The 22936-nt window shown below is 42.0% G+C and overlaps 1 protein-coding gene across 2 annotated transcripts in view; it reads left to right on the forward strand.

The window, feature by feature from the left end:
- The first annotated feature begins 700 nt into the window (after positions 1 to 700).
- The window catches only part of tpst1 (tyrosylprotein sulfotransferase 1), a 46196-nt gene continuing 23960 nt past the window's right edge, over positions 701 to 22936 (forward strand). For both annotated transcript variants that reach the window (XM_037774415.1, XM_037774416.1), the window contains exons 1-2: positions 701 to 930; positions 15799 to 16835. In XM_037774415.1, coding sequence (XP_037630343.1) covers positions 15979 to 16835 — 857 coding nt within the window. In that variant the 5' untranslated portion in view covers positions 701 to 930; positions 15799 to 15978. The remainder of the gene's footprint in view (positions 931 to 15798; positions 16836 to 22936) is intronic.

Below are 22936 nucleotides of genomic sequence, written 5' to 3' on the forward strand. Positions count from 1 at the left end.
ACAGCAATTTCCCTCGGGATGAATAAAGTTTTATCTGATCTTTTCTTAAAAATCAAGCAAAAGAAAAAAGAAAAAACCTAAAGATTAATCATCAGAATTATTTGGCGGTCACATTTGCCCCATATATTTGGGGCGGCAGTAGTTCAGTCCATAGGGACTTTGCTTGGGAACCGGAGGGTCGCCGATTCAAGTCCCTGCATGGACCAAGTACTGTGTGTGAACTGGTTGCTGGAGAGATGCCAGTTTGCCTCTTGGGCACTGCCGAGGTGCCCTTGAGTAAGGCACCAAACCCCCAACTGCTCGGGGCAGCCATCTCGCTCTGACATCTCTCCATTAATACATGTACATAAGTCTTGTTTGTGCATGTGTGTGTGTCCTGTATATAACAGAGTGAAAAAAAAATATTTTCCCCTCGGGATTAATAAAGTGCCTTTCTTCTTTCTTCTTCTTCTATATACTGATACAAGCAAGAAATAATCTCCTCTGGCACCAGTCACCTTTATGAAAAAAAAATCAATATATATAAAAAAAAATCTATATTTACAGAAGTGATGAAGTGTAATTGATTATTGCCTTGACATTATGAATGTACTGTGCTTTTAAATCCACAGTAGTTCCGCCTACACCGTTCAACCAATCAGCAGCTCTGACACACAACCACATCTCTGACTTACCGACCAATCACAGCTCGTCTCTCAACACCAGCAGAGATCAGTTCAGCAGCAGCAGCAGTCTGGTTGGTATCACCTCTATCAGTCTACCAGCAGCAACAAGCCTGTCCGACCGACACGGTCTGTGAACACACACTAACAAAATGCCCGGGCAGTGAGCGGAGAGGACAGGCAGGACTGTCCGGATATCTTCGCTGGATACTGTGGAGGTTTTCTGGCCGACAGACCCGAGTCTCCTGCGTCGTCTCCGCAGCATTAGGTAGGTTTTTATTTGGTGGTGTTGTTGCAATGTCCCTCTCTCTCTCTCTGCTTCCCTTCAGCCAGGAGGAGCTGCGACAATTAAACGATGCATTGTGTTACAGCAGCAACATGGCTACTTTTCATCAAACGCTGGTTACATAATTGCTAGTTTGTTGTCATGTTGACTATGAAGACAGTAGAAGTCACGTACATGTCAGATGAATGCATGTAGCCTGGAGGAGGGATGTGTGCTGACAGAGAGCCGCTATACGCGCCGCCCTGAGGGGACGTTAACATTAACGCTGAACTGATCGATTATCGATCAGTTGCACACCTTGAAGATCATCGAGGACATTGTAGAAATATAAGAGGCAACTCTTCCTCTTGGACACACAGGCTGGGCCACAAGACACTTCATGTATTTCAATTAAATTCAGCTTAAAACACCTCGGCCTTGAAGAGCACTGTGAACCAATCTGAAGTGCAGATTTGATGTGAATTTCAATTCAATTCAAACTTTATTGCAGACTCAATGTCCAGATAAGGAAAACAGAAAAAAAACCCAACAACAATACATTACATACAATAAATTACAATACAGGAAGCACTATAAAAAGTCATGATTTAAAGAGATTAAAAATATAAATATTAATATATACATACATCAATGTCTTATATATAAATATTATTATGTATTATTATTAGTATGTATGCCTGCAGACACAAACATTTCACTTGCACTGGAACATCTTGGTCTTTTTAATAATATTCTCATTGCATCATTAAGTCTCTGTAAGCTCGCTTTTTTATAGTTTGACCACAGAAGGGCTGTATAAACAGTGGTGTACAATATGCTCTGAACAGAGACATCATCACTCTATCTGAACACACACTAAACTTCAGTAAGAGAAGGTTTGCTTGTGCGTACATCTTGCTGCATTGCCTATAAATATCATCATCATCTGTCATGTCTTCAGTAATGAAATGTCCAAGATATTTGACCTTATTACAGACACTTTGTTTCAGACAATTTGTTTCCTTTGTGGTTTAGATACTTAAGACGAATTAATCAGAAGACCATAACATAAAATATGAAGTGTTTCATATAAAAAGCAAGTTACATGTTGCAGAGCTGCACCTGTTTATGGAAGATGTTTACACTGTAAAATAATGTAGTTTAAAGGTGAAGTATATTGTGATATTTGGTTATACAGCCTAATGGTTTCACATTGAAAGTGTTTGATATTTCTCTTGTGTGATAGTGATGTTTAAATTGAGTGTGAATGTCCAGAATCATAGCAGATTAGAAAAGAAAAGTACAGTTTAATATGACTGTTATTTGCACTATATCATTATAGTAGCCATGTTGCACTTATATAAAAGTGATAGTGTGTTGCTTTAAGTATGAAACTGTAAGCAGTACACCTGAAATGTGGAGTTGTTATGTGTAATATTAATGGACTAATTGGATTCATGAATGTTTATTGCACTTACCTTAAACCACAGTTATTATTGACTGAAACAGAGACTGACACTCAGAGAAAGGTGATGTTTGGAATATGTTATTGTGAATTTGAATATAGATGCAATCTGGATGACGAACTGAGCGCTTCCGTGTCTTCATTGCTGCTGCACTTTATCTGTATTTTACAGATTCGTACTTCGTTGCTGTGGTAACACATTCTGGGACCCGTAACATAAACATAAACCGTACATTGACTTTATGTGACCTGTGCTCCTTTGCGGGTTGAAGGACATATTTTAAAAGCAGTAGCCTAATTAAATAGAGTTTGGTTTGAGGTTATGTATAACATAACAGATAATGGAGTGTGTTGTGGTTATATACTCTACGTGTTTTGGCCTCTTGAGTGCAGCAAGGGTTGGAAAAAATGACCCTGCCTCAAGTTAATCACATTGGTCAAGCTCATGCAAAGTAGTCTGCACCATACAGTATATTAAAGGTACTATATGTAACGTGCTTTAATCACGTTATAATGCCAATGTGTGTACGGATTGTAAAGTAACTTAAAAAAATGGAGTCCTTCCCAGACTTTCTCGGTTTCCTAGAACAGCCTGTGGACTGATTTCTATGTTAAGGACTCCAAAAAATCCAAAGAATATGACGTTTATGCGCGCTCCTGAGTGCCTTGCCTCTCTTCAGCTCCCCTAAAGCGCCAACAGTGTGCAGCTAAAATACTTTCTTGAGTGCTTAAGCTATGGTTGGCCGGCTTGCTGTAACTTACAGTGGCTTATGCAGCATGGATCTGCTTGGTTGCTTCATAACATTAGCTGATAAAGTAATTTGCTAGCTGCAAGCTAGTCAGTATCATGGAGCCAGTGGTCCAAATAAAATATAGGAACATTACAGAACATTATGTAATGGATAATGCCCGACGAGCTGTCCATTATCAGGAATTAATGGACTACGTCGAGAGACGTCAGGATGCTGACTGCAGTCATGGCCACGTGAGTCATCAATAACAAGGATCTTCTGAAAGTTATATATAGTACCTTTAATATGAGATCCACACATAGTGGAAACATGGAGTTATTATCCTGGCTAGGTCCTGTTAGACGCCTAACAAAACCTTTTGCTTTATCCTGATGTGGCCTCGATTAAGTGCCAAAACTGCAAAATTCCCACTGAACTCTTCCATCATTCTCAGACAGCAGCGATGCTGTTTACCATGGCTATGTCACAGGCTGCTGAGTGCAATGATCAGCCCGATTGATAGCTTCATATTCCCCTCCATTGCTTATTGCAGATGTCAAACCAGCAAGAAAATATAGGAAATACTTGGCTCATCTGTCAGAAACATTGTTACAAAGATGCAATAGTAGCCTGCAGGCTTACAAGGATGAACGTTTATAAAACTACTTTGTAGAGAGCTGAAAGGAGAGTTTCCAGTGGCCAGCGAGGGGCAGAGTCTACCAGTGTCCTGGTAGCCAGGAGCACATCTGCTGTGTGCAGGTGGTCTTAAGGGGAGAAAAGACTCAAGTCCAGTTGAATTCAGTGTATTTCTCAGTGCTGGCTGCTCTCAGTGGGTCGGCTTCCACAGCTGCAGAGCTCCATCAGTTGGACTCAACCTCACTTATGCTCTCATTTCCTTGTCTGAAAAGAGCACCCACTGCTGCATCACAATTATTACATTCAGTCAAGCAGCTGTGTGTCCGCTGAGCCCAGCCAGGATTTCAACTGCAAAGCAGGGCCCATATTTATGAAGTTTGCTGCATAAGGACTTACTGATGTGGGGGCCCACATTCATCAAACCTCCTGGAATAGCAGTAGATCTTCTGCACAGCCTTGTTTTCACAGTGAAACACTGGATTGATGGACCTCACAGTTTGTTGGCTGATTGTGAGTGAGAACAGAGCCTTGTGTAGTTGTCTGCGGCTACAAAGTTTACTGCCGACACACATCACAATTTTTTGTTTTGCCATCTTTGTGAGTTAAAGCTACCGAGCACTAGAGAAGTGGTATTATATTACATGACGGGAAACAAGAACACATGGTGTTCATGAGAAGTGTCTGGGAACAGTTGAACTCTGAGCCAGCAAGTTTGGTGACCACCCACACATTGGTCAGGTTTCCCTGGTGACTGGCTGTATCTCAGTGAGAAAAGAATGGACCTATTATTGTGTCTTGTAGATGTAGTATAACTGCGTTTGGAATGTGGGACCCGGGCCCAGATCCGAGTAAACTTGTCCCCAAAGTCCAGTTCTTCTGATTAGTGTGAACGCTCCGTACCGTACTCGGGCACAGTTCGTCGATCCGTACTCGAGTCCACTTGAAAAGGTGGTCTGGAGTACGGTTCATGTGTACTCGGGCACGGTTCGCATCAGGTGTGAAAGCCAACCGTACCAAAACACGGAAGTGGACTGCTGGTTAACACGAGTAACTTTGGCAGTCAGCGAGTAGTTGTGAAAGGACAGTGCCTCAAATTTCCTGTAAAGGGAAAACATTGCCAACATGATGAAACATGGTGAAACACATTGCATAAATCTGAAGACATGACACGCTCCAGTACGAGTCTGGCCTCTCAAACCCAGGGTGACGAAACAATTCATTGATTAGTAGATAAACAGAAAATTATCAACTATTTTGATAATTTATTTAGGGCTGCAACTAACGATTACTTTTATTGTTCATTACTCTGTACTCTGATTGTTTTCTCGATTAATCAATTAGTTGTTTGGTTTATAAAATGGTGAAAAATATGGATCAGTGTGTCCCAAAGCCTAAGATGATGTCCTCAAATGTCTCATTAAGGTGAAGAGTGAATGAGAGGTATTATCAGCACAATGTACTGAAATTTACTGAACGTCTGTTCAAGGTGGAGCTTTTAATTCTAACATGATGCTGGATAGTTTAATGAATATCATATTTTTTTTAATTGTTATACTTTGTGAGTCAAATCTGAATCTGCAACCAGTAACATTTCTCCGTCAGGTAAATGTAGTACTACAATGTTTTCCTCTGAAGTAGAAGTACACAGTAAGTAGTATACAGCTGAGATGTATATTTTCAAAGAGCTTTGGGGGATGTTTGTAAGTTAGTTCGGGGTACAAACATTTGGCTGATTCTGAGCAGGAATGTTTTCAACGAGCAATGCACTAGTAGCATAGTAAAATGAGAGAAATCACTGCCTCGTTGGACAACTAGAAAACACAATTCAGTATGATTTAGAAGAATCAGCAGTGAAGTATCTATGTAGGATTTATTGTAAATACTGTCGGCTAAAAAAACATGCAAACCATGAATCTGAATAAAAACAGTCACCAGTGCAACACTGACAACCCTGGCAGCCCAGATGGTCTCTCACTGCCTTACAAATTGTATTTATATAACATACTGCTAATGATAGATACTGCATGCAGGCAGGACTGCTGTAGTTTGATGTGTGACCACTTCCTGTGTGAACTGCATGTACTCCAGTAAGACATGAGCTGACATTTATTGACAATGAGTAGTTTTCCGAGTGGGGGAGTGACAGTTTACCCAATTCATGATAGAGGAAGCAGGATGCTTCAACAGAGGCAGTATGGTGACATATTACACATCTGCAACCTTGTAAGGTCAAAGAGAAATGCTTGAGTCTATTGGATCTTCACATTCAGATCAATGCAGATCCCAGACCTGCCATCAGCATACAAATGGGTTTCAGATGAAAGGACAAACCAACATAAAGTTTCTGAGTAAGGTGTCGTTCCATCGCGAGCCTCCAGAACAGCTTCAGTGCTTCTTGTCATAGGCTTGTTTGTTTGGTTTGAGTTTATGTTAGAACAATCTATCTGCTGATAAACTCCAGCAACATAGATTTACAGTGACTTTTTATTGATGTTTTTGAGAAGCCGAAACATGATATTGGGATATTCTGTTCCTGTAGGAAATCCGAGGACACACATTATGACTGTTGAGCTGATGATGAATATGATTTGGGCATGACTACTGATCAGACCAAGTTGGACCAGGTCTGTTCTGGTCCGGGTCAGTTGGTGTTGACAGTCTGCAGATAAAGTCACATAGTGTGTATGTTATGTAAGGGATAATGTACAGCGAGCCGGTCATTGTTGTGAGAGAATCCCAGACAGGGGGATGCTGCCCAAAACAACATTTTCCCAAAATGAATAGAGCTTGAACACATCATAATGTAACTCAATGTAACCTCCGTTAGCATTAGCCTTTACTGTACCTCTGTTATTCAGCCAAGCAGCTGCAGAAGTGGGCTGTCCACTGGCTGCTTACTGCTAACGTTAACTAGCTCTCCTCCGATTATCTGTCTCACGCACTTTGTAAAGTTACAGGTTTGGTTTTGTTTTAGTAGCGTGACCGTTAGATAAGATAAGTTAAGATATTCCTTTATTAGTCCCACAGTGGGGGAATTTGCAGTGTTCAGCAGCAAAGGGGATGGTGCAAAAAACAAGAAGCATCGGTAAAAACAAAAAGCAAGATACAACACGGTGCAAAAAGCAAAACTAAAGTGAAACAAAATATGAACAATTTAAATAGAAGGAAACATAAAAATAGGAACAATATAAACAAGGGAAAATATAAAAAATAGCAACAAAATATATACAGTATTGACTGTTACCAGACAATTAGCACAATTGTACAAGTGGAAAAATGATATTGTACAGTGGGAATGAATATTGCACAGTATGAATTACACCTGAGTAGTATTGATATTTCACAGTGAGTGTACAGTATAGTGCAGTATGTTGTGCTCCTGAGCAACCACATGTGCAGCTCGTGTCCCGTGGACGAGGTGGGAGATGGGACTACACTGCACACAGGCAGGTCGTTGCTCTTAGCCACATGCTCTTGTCAGAGGCAGAATTTGAAACCATGCAGTTTTTTTGCAAATGCTGACCTTTCAACTAAGCCAAGAAACCCTCTGCTGTTACTTCCTTTTCAAATGGAACTGGCTTGTCAGAGCAGGTCAGTTTGTTTAACGTCCTTTATGGTTCTGATCGAGGCTATTTAATGCTGTTGGCGAACCACAATAAAGCAACCACTCCCCGTGTTATTCGACCATTGAGTCTTTATCCCTTCCGCATCCTTTGCTTGTGAGTTCATGGGCGTGTGTGTGATATTTTATGTGGAAAAAAGGGAGCAGGCATAACATTACAGTCAGAACACCTCATTAATTTGTTTCAAACATTTAGGCTGACAGTGAATATAATACAACTCAAATAAGACACATAGTTTCCCGTGGCTACAGGCTCTGGGATTAAACAAACATTAAAGGAGATGAATCGTACTAAAGGGGCTGGGCTTTTCCTTTCTAAAGAAATGTCAGATTGTCTAAGCTTTAATTGCTCACCATCCATTCTGAACACGTAGACCAGGTCCCTGCAGGTCATAAACAGTGTGACAGGTGCATAAGCAAATGAAATCCCCCGGGAACCCAAGGTTGACTCAAGGTTTGTACAAATAATGGGGGAGGAGGGCAACTGTGTTTGCCCTCGTCCCTGGTTTATTTGCTCTGTAATCCCTGCAGATAATGCTTGGATGCAGAGGAACAGCCATGTATTAAGAAGCCAACAGTCACACCGTTGGATTAGTTTGCAAATGCTGGCTGGATCGTGACTTTACTCCAACTGGAATGAGTCTGTCTTGCCTGGAGAGAGGCATCTCTTCTCCCTGTCAGCTATACATTCTAGCTGGAGGTTGATTGGGTTTGTTCATAGCATGTGATTTATGCCTGAGCCTGAGGGGCAGAGGTTGTGGACAGGGTAATGGCCACAGTCCTGCTGATTGATCCTGCTGTTGTGTAGAAGTAAGGAATGTACCAGATCACAGATCTGATTGGAAACTTAATAAAGGATGGACCATTTGTCAGTAAGAGGATGGCAGACCAGGGCTGCACAAGCAAGGCCACTGTGATGACTTCTGTTTCTCTGGAACATTGTAATTTAGGTTCCTAATATTATCATTATCCCAAACTGTATTCCATGTTAGGTCCAGGATGTTGGTGACATGCTGTATGTTGTGAGTTTTTGAAAGTGAATGCCAATGCAGATGCACTTGTTTTGGTGATAGATGGTCAATCACAGATAGTCAGTGTTCCTTCCATTCTCATGCATTTAATTTTAGCCGGTGAAAGTAATTAGGAATTAGGACAACTGCAGTGAAATCAGTCTCAGTCCTTTTCCAGTGCAGAGTGTGGTCACCAAGCCGTCCAGTTCAGCTCAGTTCACATTAAAACGGTTATTTTTGCGTTTCCGTTAGCAAAAGTTGAGGATGGTACCAATAGCACCTCTGCATTCTTGGTACCACCTCAGTTGAGGTTCCAAGAGAACTGAGCCGATACTAGAAGACGGAGTTAAAATACTGCAATCCACTGATTGGTCAGAGAGAATCGAGGTGGGACATCTTGCACAAAGCCACAGTTTTTAAATAGCCAAGCTGCTGTCAAGAGCGACTGCAATTTATAATTCACTCGACCCAGATTTTTAAAAATGGCAGCTCGCAAAGCGACACCATACAGTACGCCGTACAAAGTGCAGATGTTCCTCTGTGTTCGGTTGCTGTTCAAATTGAATTGAAATGATTCAGCGAGTGTCCTGTTGAAGATGATAACAAGGTAGTGTCATACGCCATCGCAACGGCAATCAGCTGAGAATGCCACCTGCACTAAGGGGGTACAATCTGCAGTGGGAAACAAAATAGAGAAAAGGACTCAGTACCAAAAGTCCAGTCGAGTTGAGCAGAGCCGTACCATGCAGCGGAAACACGGCATAGTAACAAGGACACGGTGTCATTGATGTAAAGCAGCAGAAACCAGGCCATTCCAGTGTCATCCGTTATCATGCGGAGCTGCAGCAGCAGTTTCACTCCCATCTGCGCGACCTTTAGGCAAGGAATTGCATTAAAAAATGAGTCCGTGCAGGAAGAGTGATAGCTGGTTGATGTATACAACCGTACGCGCCGATCACTTGGGAAGGCCGATCCAAAAATACATGAATACTTGATTAATCAGACTGATAATGGGCATATTAATGCCGTCCATTGTAGAACACGGTTATATCTATACTTGATTTAAAAATGTATTTGAGCTTGCTGACATCATGGTTTTGACGTGCGTCATTAGAGAGAATAAAGTTCCAAATAGAGTGAAAGGAGTTATTTCAATGAGCTTGATTATGTTGTGAAATGTGAGGTTAAAAGCGGGACGCCCTGTTCAGCCCCCCACTTTTGGTGTATTTTGAATCCCTCCACTCTTCCATTTAGAGGCAACAAACTGACTCTGTTCAGCTCCTGACTTCCTATGCCAGACGGAGTGATCATTCATCGACTAATCATTAGAACCTATAATCAAAGAAACATTTTAGCCTTCCTGGCATTCTTATCAAGCAATTCGATTTCGAATTCGATTAGATCAAAGGAAACTTTGTGGAATCTTGGTTTCCTGTTATTTTCCTTTCCTTATCAGTACCACAGACCGTCTCACGCCAGAGCTTCATGAGGTGTGGAGTTATTAAGTGTTGGTGTGGTTTGGTTTCACCGTCGCTCCATGGAGAGCAGCCTCAGCCTCCGCTGCTTCCCCTAACAGATCAATGGAGAAAAAATATGCTGCACGGAGGATACAATGTCAGTAACAGGAGAGAAGAGCCTCAATTAATTTAACACAAACACATTTCAGCCCTGGTGCAAGATGTAACACGACACTGCTCTGAATCTCAACCGCAGCTTGTTATCAGTCAGGCATTCATAAAGCTTCACCTCTGAAGGGGCTCCATCTCAAATCGCTATCGTTAAGGTGTATCAATAATGCTGCGCAGAATGATTTTAAGACAGAAATACACCAAACAACCCTGATGAAACAGCCACTTGCAATCCCCTATACATTTCTGGACCCTGTCTATTGTTTGGTTGTTCGTCTTTTTCCTAATACTTGCTCATCAATTAATCGGCCAATCATTTAATCGTTTTGTCTACAAAATGTCAGAACCATCAGTCCAAAACCCAAAGAAGTTCAGTTTACAATACCATGTCAAAGAACAGCAGCAAGAAGCTTGGATTTACAGAATTTTGACTGAAACTATTAACGATAATCAAAATAGTTGCAGATAAATTTTCTTTTGACTGACTAATCCATTACTTGACTAATCATGTCAGCTCTACTTTTATGAACATGCAGAGGAAGTACTGTAATTCTGGGAATGAATGTATAAAATCAGCAATATAAAAATAAAGAAATAAAAGCAGACAAAGCAAGTTGAGAGGAGACAAGTTTGCCTGAAAATACACTTAGTAGTGGACGATATAGATAAAATCCTCCTACGAAAAAATGTCATTTAATGTTCCGATATTATGATATATCCTGCTATAGTAATGGAAAATCTGTTAAGAAACTGATAATATAACCAGACAGGAATGTCTGTTTTTGGCTAATGCTGTAGTAATAAAGAGCCATCATCACACCCAATGCTAATATCATATAAAAATCCAATATTGACATTAAGCAAGCCTTCACAATAAACTCCCCGGACACATACACTGAAACAAGGCTTACTAGAGAGAACTAAAGCCATTCACAACTCAACTAAATAACTTACATGTGTTAACAGTTAGCTGTTAGCTGCCGAGCTAACGCGCTGTGCTTGTGTAAACAGCAGCGGTGGATGAGAGACAGCGGACAGAGCAGATTGAAACGTCGCTTTCTTACATGTTCAACCGTTTCATCGTGTATATGCTTGTTGAACAGGTGTAATAACGTAAATTGGCTTTACACTTGCAAAGTTTTATTGCACTTACACATGGTTGTCAACTCGTCTCCACCGCGGCCTCTCTGATCAGCTGTTCACCGAGTGTGTTGATGTGTGTGGAGCTCCGACACAGAGCATCAAGGCCTATAAAAGGAGGCTGGGTCACGGGCGGACATGGCTCTTGGGGTATGACACATGCGCAGTGTAACTGAAGCTGCGGCCGGGCGTTGCGATTGGTTACATTTCGGCGAGGGCAGACCAGATTTTACTGCGCATGTGTTGTAGACGTGAAGATATGACGCATACTCAGCCTTCTTCTTCTTCGTGCCTATTATGCCCTGATATCACGATTCAGTTTTGCGTCACGTTTTTATATCGCGATATTTCGTGGCGCGATATTTCGTCACACCCCTTCTACATATTGTCATATCGCCCAAACCCTCTTGTTCACTGTTCATGGACATTTCTACACAAACACTTTCAGTCAGCTTGCAGCAGTTCTCTGTGTTTAAAAAGATTGAATAATGACTTGCTGTATAGTTTATGGTTTACCTCAACTGGCCTGTGATGATACCAGTGACTCATCTGTGGTTGTGTTTCTCACCTTCCAACTCTTTGTTTCTCACCGCTTTCTTCTCAAGATCAGGTTCTCACCTGGTTTGCCTCCTTTCATTTCCTGCAAAACTTTACCCTTTTTAGTTCACTGTCATAGATGATCGTACTTTTATCAGCTATTTATTTAGTCTATATCTTTTGTTGGTTGCTTGTCTGTATCATTCTGTGCAGCTGCTGTTTCGGTAAGGCCTTCCTTGAAAAAATTATCTTAAATCTCAGTGAGACTTGACCTGAATTGCACTCAGCCGCCCAGATTGATTGTATCTAACTGCAGAAATGAATCCGAATGTGGTCTTTCCCTTTTGAGGGCAGTTGCGGCAGCCTTGGGGAAACGGCAGGCCCCTGTTGTACTCCCACTAATAGACTAAAGGTGTTGGTAGTCTGGCAAGCTTTGTGACTTCCCCCTCCCTTTAACACTGAATCACCAAGGAGAAGACAGAGAGTGTGTGGGTGGGCTGAAAGAAAAGACAAAGACTGACGACAGGAAAAGAAAGAAATCAACATTGTCAAATGCTGCGACTGTAAGAACCTTTGGGCAGTATTTACGCATTTTCTACATTCCTCAGTCCCAGTGCAGAGGTAACACTTGAAGCATTTATCTGCAGCTTGAGCTCCCTCTCACTGGCAGGCTAATGCAAGGAATTAGCTGTAATGTTTTGTTGTGAAATGCTCCTAACTTGTTTAACTACGCGTTAACAGTTGAGGATGTTTGCTTAAAAGCAACAGCAGCCACGTGGCTCATTAGGTATGAGTAACCCACTGGGAAGAAGTTGGCAACTTGGTGTCAGAGAGGAAACAGATGGCAGGGTGATGCATCGGCCACCCCGGGTCTGTCCCAACCTGGCCAAACAGATTCACATACAGTAAAGAATATAGGGACTTATGTTATGCCACGATCAGACTACACAATATTTTTGACGGTTACGATGGTCACTATGTCAGATTAGACGATTGAGAGTCATAAATTATTGTTGTGACTTGGCCACGACAGGCTACACGTCAGTGCCCTGTTCTGACAATACAGACTCTCCTGGCACCGGGCGCATACTGTAGCTATAATATAACACTGAGGAAAAAATGACAACGTGAATCCCTCAAATATTCTGTACTTAGATCTAATACCAAGTTCCTTTCTAGGAAAAGCTTCTACATTATGCAGGTCAATACCAGTATTTTTGGATTTGACATGCCAGCTAATATTTTTGGCTAAAATTCAGTATCTATTTCTCCAGGCATGTATTCTTGTTGAGGCGGGACATACCTCTTGAATAGCATTTAGATGATGGATTTCTCACATTGGCTAATCATAATAGAGACAGTGATGGCTGTAATAGCTTTCTGAAATGTAGTTAATCCCCTTTTTGAATTTTTGTGGTGGCATCTCCACCCAAACCTAATAGTTTGAGAATCAGTCAGCAGTCCGTCTTCTTCATTTCTATTGATCATACTCCTGTTTTCAAATTTTAGTGTTTTTTTAGCCAGTGTGTGGTTTCCTCAGGGCTGGGCACAGATGGAAATTGTTGATTTCTGTCTTCGTCAGCAGTCGCCCTTGGCTGCCACACATGTAGTCGGAAAGGCAGTTCTAAACATAGCTGTATGTGAAGACCTTGGGATCTCCATGTATCTTCAGACTTTCACATACTCCCGGGGCATTTAATGTCATTTAGCAGTTATCTATTGCTGGAAAGTAACAAAGTCCCTAATTAAAATCTCACAAGTTAGAACAAAGAAGATGACAGTGTCTTGCATCATTCTGTTGTGCTCTGCTGAGACGAATATGCATCCAAACAGTCCCTCAGATACCATGAAGGGGAGTCTGCTGCTCTGAGTTCATCACCCCTCTCACAGAGGGATGCAGAACAAGGCTGATGGAGCCTTTCTTTCTTTCTTTCTTTCTTTCTTTTTTTCTTTCTTTTTTTCTTTCTTTCTTGTTTATTTGATAGGAACAAATACATATACATAGAGAATTGCACAACAATCTTCCAGTTGAATGTATCACAGGCTGCATTTATAGCTACTGCTTATTTCCAGTGCACATCACTAGAAGGGCCTTTAAAGTAACACATATAAAACCCTCCTCCCTCTTACACAGACACACACTTTTAAAAATTCCTTCAATTTATTTTTAAAATGTTGAAAGTGTTGGTCTTTTTTGAGTTCAATAGGCAGCACATTCCATAAACTCCCTTTATAAAAAAGGGACATCTGGCGAGAGGAGGTGTTGCACTGTGATACTTTACAGTTCCCTGCAGTAGTATTCCTATGGAGCAATCCAAAGGCCTGTAATGGTCGCACCATGTCGCAGAGAGCCTGAGGAGCCTGGCCATGTAAACACTTAGATAAGATTGCCGTTTGCAAATGCAATGTAGTTGTCAAAACTTAGCATGTTCAGGTTTTCCAGGATGTGACAGTGGTGTGATCTGATCAGCCTTGCGCAATGCAGTAACTGAGGTGTGAGAAAATCACTGAGTGCATATATATATTTTGGCTGCATCAATGTTTGACAGAGTTAGAAATAGATGCCCACATTTTTGGGCTCCCTGCACTTGAGGAAGGTGAGCTAATAACAAACTACATTGTGCTAAATAGTTCCATTAGTTTCAAAAGGGCAAAACCTTTGGCCCCACTTTAGTAGGGGTCAAGCAGTGAGCGGGGGGGTTATGTGAGCCATGCTCACTTTTGCCTTGTTCCGGATCGTCAAGCTTAGCTATTAAATGTTAAAACGGCTCGTCATTTTATATCAGTGATGCTGCTGCTCACACTGGTTGCTTAAAGATAGGGTCGACGATGTTGGAAAGCTTGCATAATTTGAAAGTAACCTCAGGAGCTCTGTCTTAACCTCCCCCTCCCCCTTCCCTCGGGGCTCCTTCCAAGGCAACGCCCCCCCGACACATGCACGAGCACCGCCGCATCGTAACTACTTCACAGACACAGAGCAGAGAGGACCTCAACTCAACATGCTACCTCATGACAAGTAACCGCGGCAGTGCTACTTTTGGCTGAGTTTTCTCTTCCATTCTCCAGTAAACTTGCGGCGGAGACGCGCTTTGAGTTCAGGCTGGTGCACGCCAAGGGTAGAGTAAGGGCAGGGAGGCATCTGATTGGTTCTTTCCAAGGAGACCGTTTTTGCAGGATTACAGCAGCTACAGATGACGGCTCTTTTCCGGTCCTTTTTTTCAGAGCTCATAAGTAATGAATCGCTGTCAGGGTGTAAAGACCATTTCAACCAATATAACAAATAGTGTATACTGGATAACATCGTCAACCCTGCCTTTAAGTTAACAAGTGAAGGTATCAAGTTTGTAGATGACTTTCTACCCACCAACATTTCCACCAAGAAACTTACACCAGTCTGAATGCAGTTTGTAATGAGGCCCTTCTGTGCACACACCCCCAGAACTCATTAACAAATAAGCTGTAGTAAGCCTGCAGCTTTTACTTGTAGTGTTTTATGCAAGTACACATTACCCTATCTACAGAATGAGTTTGTGTGCATGCAGGTCAAAATTAGAGGCTGAAGGCAAAATGTCACAGATGATGTATGCGCTACCTGAGGTTCCAAGCCAGAGTGATGTCTCGCAAGATGAAAAATAATCCTCGTTTCTACACACAGCAGAGAGTCTTAGTCATTTATCTTTCCGTCACCATTGAATTATTTCTAACTCTCCATAAAACGCCTGAGAGACAGAGTTCATTAGTTTTTCTGGTGGTTACTTCATTGTCATAATTGTGTTTGAAGCCGTTCTGTGTCAACTTTGTGATTCAAGACTGTCTGCAGTAAAATCACTCAGTAATGTTGGCCTGAGATCAAAAGGCCTGTCAAATAAAGAGATTGTGGTGATCACTCTCCTCTCTCACTCTGTAGATCTGTTCTGAGATGTGTTTGACGTGCATTCAGAGTGTCCTGGTGGCTGACATCTGTCACAGGAGTTATTTAAAAATCGGGGACATGAAATGGTACTTTTGATTAGGTTTTGTTGTTAACTTTGCTTGAGGAATGTTGCCCTGGTGTATAATCAGCACTAACTGCATGTCTTTTGTGTTTTGTTCCACAATCCAGGCCTCATGGAGCTGGGGACTCAACGCCTGCTGTGCACCAGGGAGCTCGATCCATGCCCGGTTCCCAGCAAACAACCATAAAGGGTGGGAACCTTGATTACCCTTAAGTTCTTTTTTCCCCATCCCTCCCCCTACATTGCCCCTGTGGTGATATTGTCCTCTCCCCCCTGTGGTCTGCAACATGATTGGCAAGCTGAAACAGAACTTGCTGGTGGCCTGTCTGGTCATCAGCTCGGTCACGGTCTTCTACCTTGGCCGCCACGCCATGGAGTGCCACCATCGCATCGAAGAGCGCATGCAGCCGGGCGGGATACTGCCTCTGTCAGCGCTGGGAGGCAGCATGCGGACTACCTTACGGACAGGCCAGAATCTCAGCACGCCTTTTATTTACAACAAAGACATGCCGCTCATCTTCATCGGTGGAGTGCCCCGCAGTGGGACCACGCTAATGCGTGCCATGCTGGACGCCCACCCTGAGGTACGCTGTGGCGAAGAAACCCGCGTCATCCCTCGTATCCTGGCCATGAAGCAGATGTGGAGCCGTTCGGGCCGGGAGAAGATGCGCCTGGACGAGGCCGGTGTGACAGATGAGGTGCTGGACGCCGCCATGCAGGCCTTCCTGTTGGAAATAATTGTCAAACATGGAGAGCCCGCCAACTTTCTCTGCAACAAGGACCCTTTTGCTTTGAAGTCGCTTTCCTACCTGGCCAAAATCTTTCCCCGTGCCAAGTTTTTACTCATGATTCGTGATGGCCGGGCTTCGGTCCACTCGATGATCTCACGGAAGGTGACTATCGCCGGCTTTGACCTGGGCAGCTACCGGGACTGCCTGACCAAGTGGAATCGGGCCATAGAGACCATGTACACTCAGTGCCTGGAGGCGGCGGACAAATGCCTACCTGTGCACTACGAACAGTTGGTCCTTCATCCTGAGAAATGGATGAAGACACTGCTGAAATTCCTTGACGTTCCTTGGAATGACGCCGTCCTCCACCATGAGGAGCTCATTGGGAAAGCAGGAGGAGTGTCCCTCTCCAAGTAAGTAATATTGACAGCTCCTACAATATTTCCTTTTTCCTTTCCCCAGCCCAAAACCCAAGCCTTGATGTCTTGTTCTGTACTATAAAAGGTATAAGTTGCAGCTGTTAATTAGATGGAATTTATAGACTTGGTTGAGTTTAGTTGAACTTTTACGTTTCATTGTTTACGCTGTAATTGTAGCCACACACAGTAAAACATTCCTCTGTGTCTTTGATCCCTCCTGTTTGTAGGTCTGGGAGAAACATGTCCATGTTGTTCCATCCAAACACAACTCTTTAATTTTCAGAGTAATTACAACATAGGCCTTTTCAATGCCCTTCAAGAATAGATGTTCTCTTTAAGCACTTCCCTCAGGCTGAAACTGAACATCTCCATTATCTTCTTGCTGTTCCTTGTTTGTTGTATTAGGGTTTAGTGCACTACCTTGTAAAATGGGGGTCAAGCGGCCCCTTGTCTGTACCACTGCATGTTTAAATTAAGCTTCAGGGTCATTTAAGGACTTCCAACACACTAAAGTGGTAACTAGCAGTGAGACATGAATCACCATCCATCACTGTCATGCTGTGATTCATTTCCAGTTCTTTTTTTTTTTTTTAACAAATCTATTCATGTCGATGCTGATAATGAGCAGCAGAGGCCATATTTTTTAATTACTAGATGCTTCCTCTACAGCTGCAGATGCATTAAATAGCTCATTGCTGACGTAATGGTGCTTAGATAAATATTTGCTGTTCCAAGAAGTTGTGATTTTGTGCCAGCCTCACAAGCTCCACATGGTGAGCAGGGCCTACCATATATCACATTCCCAGTGCAGTAGAAATGAGCTTGGACATGCCCATGTCTACTTAGCTTTTAACTACTTGGCCTGGAGGGGAGAGAGAAAATATGGATCTGTTTTTAACCATTGAGAAAAATGGCATGTAGGTAGTGGTGTGTCAAGTCGTAGATATCACTTTCTATTTAATATCAGTCCCTGCCTTGAATATATCCCTCCCATATTTTCACAAAGCCTCCAGACTTTCCATCATTACATTTCATTTAGAAATTAAACATCCTACGGCTGCACACAGCGAGGAACCTAGTCATTAGTGAACACATGAGATTATGTCTCCACTACGGTACTGTAAGCAGGTTTTCCTAATGGCCCTGCTTGGTGTCACAGTTGTTTTGGTTTCAGTGATTTGGGAGGTTGGCCTCTGGAAGTCATTGAGGAAACGCTGAAGGGGTGCAACCCCATTCCTCGCCTCTGTCTACCCCCCTTCCCTCTGCTACCCCCATCTTCCTGCCACGTAGCACCAAAACACATTCCATATCCTCTGGAGACATTTGGGCCACGTTTTGTTATTGTCTGCATATGCTAATGTTTTTTTTATTGAAAAGTTTTCCCTCTAAATGACTTTTGCCTTTACTGCACTTCTTTATGAACTCATCCCACTTCCTCTGTAGTAAAAAAAGGGAGGGTAGATTTCCTTCCTCTGGTTGAAAATGTCTAACTGGCTCCATATTTCATTTCTCTTTCCTTCTGTTTTCCTTCTTGAGTTCTAAGACTTAGACCTGTTTGACTACGAGAAGAAACAACTGAAAGAACAAAGAGTCAGCAGGTTACAGCAGGGGTCAGCAATTAAGTTCAATCATGAGCCAGTTTTTTTTCCAGCAGTGTTCATTGTGAAGTCATGAGTCATCATCATGAAGTGCACGAAGTGTTTTTTTAGGCACAGTGTAAAACTAGATCATGACGATTCATTTAGAAATAACATTGATTTATAGAACTATTTGTTTAAGGATTGTATCCGAGAGCAGATGTCATTTTTACTATGAGTAAGTGAGGGCTAACAGAGTTACAGATGCTGATGAAATATGTATATATACAAACCAGTGTAAGCTGGTACACTGGACTGGAACAGCTAAACTGGAAATCAACCCAGTTCTATTCTGCATCGGCTTCACCTCTCAGAGTTGCACAAGCATGAGACTGTTTATGCTGAAGTGGTTTAAATAGTAAGGTTTTAGCGAAGATGCATGTGTTTGGGAAGTAGTGAGCATAAAACTGGATGATACTGCACGAGTTAACTTCAATTCATCAAGACTTTTCTTTGTTTTTTGATCGTTAGTTCACCTTGGAGGCATTTGACAGAAACAAAAACTTTTCTTCAAGAATTCAAGGTTACACGGGGTGAGGAATTGATGTACAAATGATTGTTTTAGATTTGTGAAGTATCCCTTTAAGACATATAGCAATCTAAATAAACTAAGTCTTTTTCATTCGTATTATCATCATTAGACATGTCCCGAAGTATTGGTAATTGAGGCCAATCCAGGCATATTTTAATCGATTGTGTTGGCTAAAATAAAGCCGATCCTTTCTCTACTGTACTCTACAGCCAGGCAGGCTCTAAAGTGTGGACATTTTTATGCATATGCAAGTGGAAATTGTGTGAATGTGAATATATTTGTGTGCACCGGTGCGAGTGACTGAACTCTTACATCCAGTTTGGAAAACTAAGCTAAGCTCCGAATCTAATTCTCTCTGTATCCTTAGCAACGACCGCTGTACAAAACATTCGGGTAGCAGCTCCTCATTTTTAGCCGACACTGACCAGTGTCGGCAACAGGTCATATCAGTTATCACTAATTAATGTTCATTCCTTTAGGCAGGCCAAAAGATAACCAATATTGAAGGCCTTGGTGGGATCTGGGCCAAATATACTTGATAGAGAAATCCCTAAACATTATAATTTTTTTTACAATAAGAGTAATGGTAACAATAGATTTTATTATTGTAAAATATTAAATAAGAATTTCAACCAACCATGAAGCAAAATAAACATATTCAATGTATACACTGTTAGTAACTAGAAGATAAATCCAGTTAACCAAGCTGAAAAACTCAAAAGCTCATCTTAAGATGCTGTCAGGTGTGTTGATGCCATGGAGACTCTCAAGTGCTCTTTAGCCATGCAAATACAACACTGGACTGCTACGACTCAATGGCAAGGACTCTTGAGTTTCTCAGAAAGACAATGTCCTCGTCTCTCATAGTAACAGTCTTTCATCATCAGTTGCGTCCAGACACGAGAAAATCATCTTTGGTGGTCATGTTGGAATAAAACCGGGATTCTGTTTAACCTTTTTCCTGGCACAACCCTGGATTGCTACACCACTTTAAATAGAAAAAACAAACATGAGGCCAAGAGCGATAAGAGCTCTTTTGGATCCAGATGCAGATCTCTGGTCTTTTAGTGCACACGTCACCCCTCCACAAATTGATTCCCATCAAATATTAATGAATAGGGACCTTAACCAGAGCCCTCTAAGCTGAGCTGCAGATAGACATGGAGACACTGCTTTGTCCTGCATGTCTACATCAAACTACATTGTTAACAAGGACAAAGTCCAAGATGCTTTCTGATACAACGTTGATCTCCAGGCCAAAACAGATTCACAATTGGATTAACCTCACATGGTTGATGACCTTATTTGATGCATGATAGATTGAGTTAGATGCATATGTTAAAAGTAGCTTAGCTGCTTTAAGGAATTTCTCAGTGTGTAGTGTGGGCGTAGCGAGTGTGTGATCGAGCGAGAGAGAGAGAGAGTGACAGTGGATACGCTCAGAGCAGACAGGTGTTGGCGATCGGAGCAGAGAGGAAATTAGCAGTAAAGTTGTCAAGTAAGGGATAATGTACAGAGAGCCGGTCATTGTTGTGAAAGAATCCCCGCTTCCTGTCGGTGTGCAGCATCACCCTGTCGGAGATTCTTTCACAACAATGACCCGCTAGCTGTACATTATCCCGCTTATTACACGGCTACTTACTAAAGAAATCAATATTTGGACACAAAAACGATCCTCCGGAGTCCGACATCAGAGCTGCGCCCATAGCAACGGTCTGTTATACATAGCAACGGTCTGCTATAAAGAAATTACAGACCGCAGAATGCCGTGATTGACCAATCAGAATTGAGTATTCAACACAGCCGTGTAATAAGTAGTAGTAAATGTACAGTTTAGGTTTCAATTCACTTCCGCTGACTATCCCTGTGACAAATAAGTCACAATAAACACATTGACCATACGTGGTCCAGCCATATACTAGGTTTCAAACTAGGGCTGCAACAACCAGTCAATTAAAATCGATTATAAAAATATTTCACAACGAATTTCATCATTGATTAGTTGGGTCTGTGTTATGATGCACAAAACGTGTCTCCTACGGGGGCAGTAAGCCAGCCAATGCTGCGCCTTGTGTAGCTCACTTGATGAGTTACAGGAAACGACGCCGCCTCTTTCATCTCTGGAGTAAACATTTGAAAAGCGGAGGAGGCAGAGACTAATGCAGCAGAGAAAAGTGCAAAGGCAAACATACAATTACAGATCCTAATTTCCTAATTTAAAAACAAACATAACAGACAGAAATACCTTCCATCTGTTTTCTCTCCGTTTTTTTGATGGATCAATGTAGCCGGGCCCCTGATGAAGCTACTTTAAAGCTAATGCTTGATAAAGCATGGAACCTGTAAACCAGGTACTGTATTATCAACTTGTTTTGCTCGGTGGTGGCCACTTTTGCAAAATGACTGAAGGCCAGGGCCCAGATACTAAACACATAACAGACATTTGGGGCTTAGCCTCTTAGACCTCTGTCGGGGGGGTCCAGGGGATTCTCCTCTGTCACTTTTTCCAATTGTGAATCAATTTATTTTCATTGTGAATTAGAAAATGGTCGGCGGGCCACCCGGCATCCTCTCACGGGCCAGACTTTGAGTTGAGTATCATTGCTGTAGACTCTCCGGCTTCCATGGAACAAAACTCAAAGCCACAGCTCCACACTACCAGCCTGATATTCAGACTTTCACCACATTATTTATCCTGACATTATGTTCTAGTGGCTGACATATCGGTGTCACTTTGGCGCCATTTACAGTTAACACAAAATGTCCTGTTGGTCACAGAAATTATTCTAATTTAAGAGTTGTTTTTTCTGTAAATTGACTTATACCCAATCTCATCAATGCATCAAGCCGTCTTTGTGGCCATTTTATTTGTTGCTAAATTTTTTTGGTTTCGGCACAGGAAGATGACTTCCCCATTCTTAATCTTGCCTAAAAAGCTCTGATTGGCTCAGCGGTTTCTTCAGAATTGTGAAAATTACAGTTTCCCAGAGTCTAAAGTGACATATTAAAATTTCCTCTGTTGTCTGACCAAGACTCCAAAACCCACAGATATTCGACTTACAGTGATATAAAAGAGATATAAGCTGCAAATCCTCATATTTAAGAAGCTGGAACAAGCAACTATTTGGCAATTTTGCTTGAAAATGGTTAACTGGTTATCAAAATTGTTTCAGATTTATTTTTTATCGAACTTGATTAATTGACTAATCGTTTTATCTCTACACTAGACCTATTTGAATCGATAAATCAGATTCAAAGGTGTGAAACCAGGCGACTATAATACAGTGCTTTTAGAACAAGAAGAGAATGTATGAATGTAATTAAAGAGAAAATATGATGGATGCTCTGATCAGGATTTTTGGGGCTCGGTGTGTGTGAGTGTGTCCAACAGTGTCTTTACATGTTTTATTTTTTTTTTCTGTATGTGACTTTTAGCAAAATGTTTTTTTTTTTCTTGAATGTCAACTCTCCGTGATAACAATTCTTGACAAACTTGTCTAATCTACAACTTATGCATTGAAGCATCTCTATCTTGTGTTTGTATGATAATGTAGTCTTTAAGGCTTTCACTCTGTATGCGCTCTATAGTAGTTTTTACTCAGTACACAGTCTGCATGTCAGCTATTACAGGCTTTGGTCCAACATCATACCTCTCTCCTAAATGGGTCCTGATACAATTTGATGCAAGAGGAGGCCAGCCACAAGTAGCCTTCGGGGCAGCACAACTACCTTTTACCATCATAAACATTTTGCCCCACCTCCACTCAAGTACTTTGCCCACAGTGCATTAAAGTCAACCCCCATGACACCTGGCAGAAAATGCCTTTTACCCACTACAACCACCAGCACTCCTCACTCTCCGGGATCCTACGGCTTCGGGTCTCTATCTACATGAAAATCTCAATCAGCTGGCAGCCAGACCCCCG

Source organism: Sebastes umbrosus, chromosome 7, assembly GCF_015220745.1.
Source record: "Sebastes umbrosus isolate fSebUmb1 chromosome 7, fSebUmb1.pri, whole genome shotgun sequence".
Lineage (NCBI taxonomy): Eukaryota > Metazoa > Chordata > Actinopteri > Perciformes > Sebastidae > Sebastes > Sebastes umbrosus.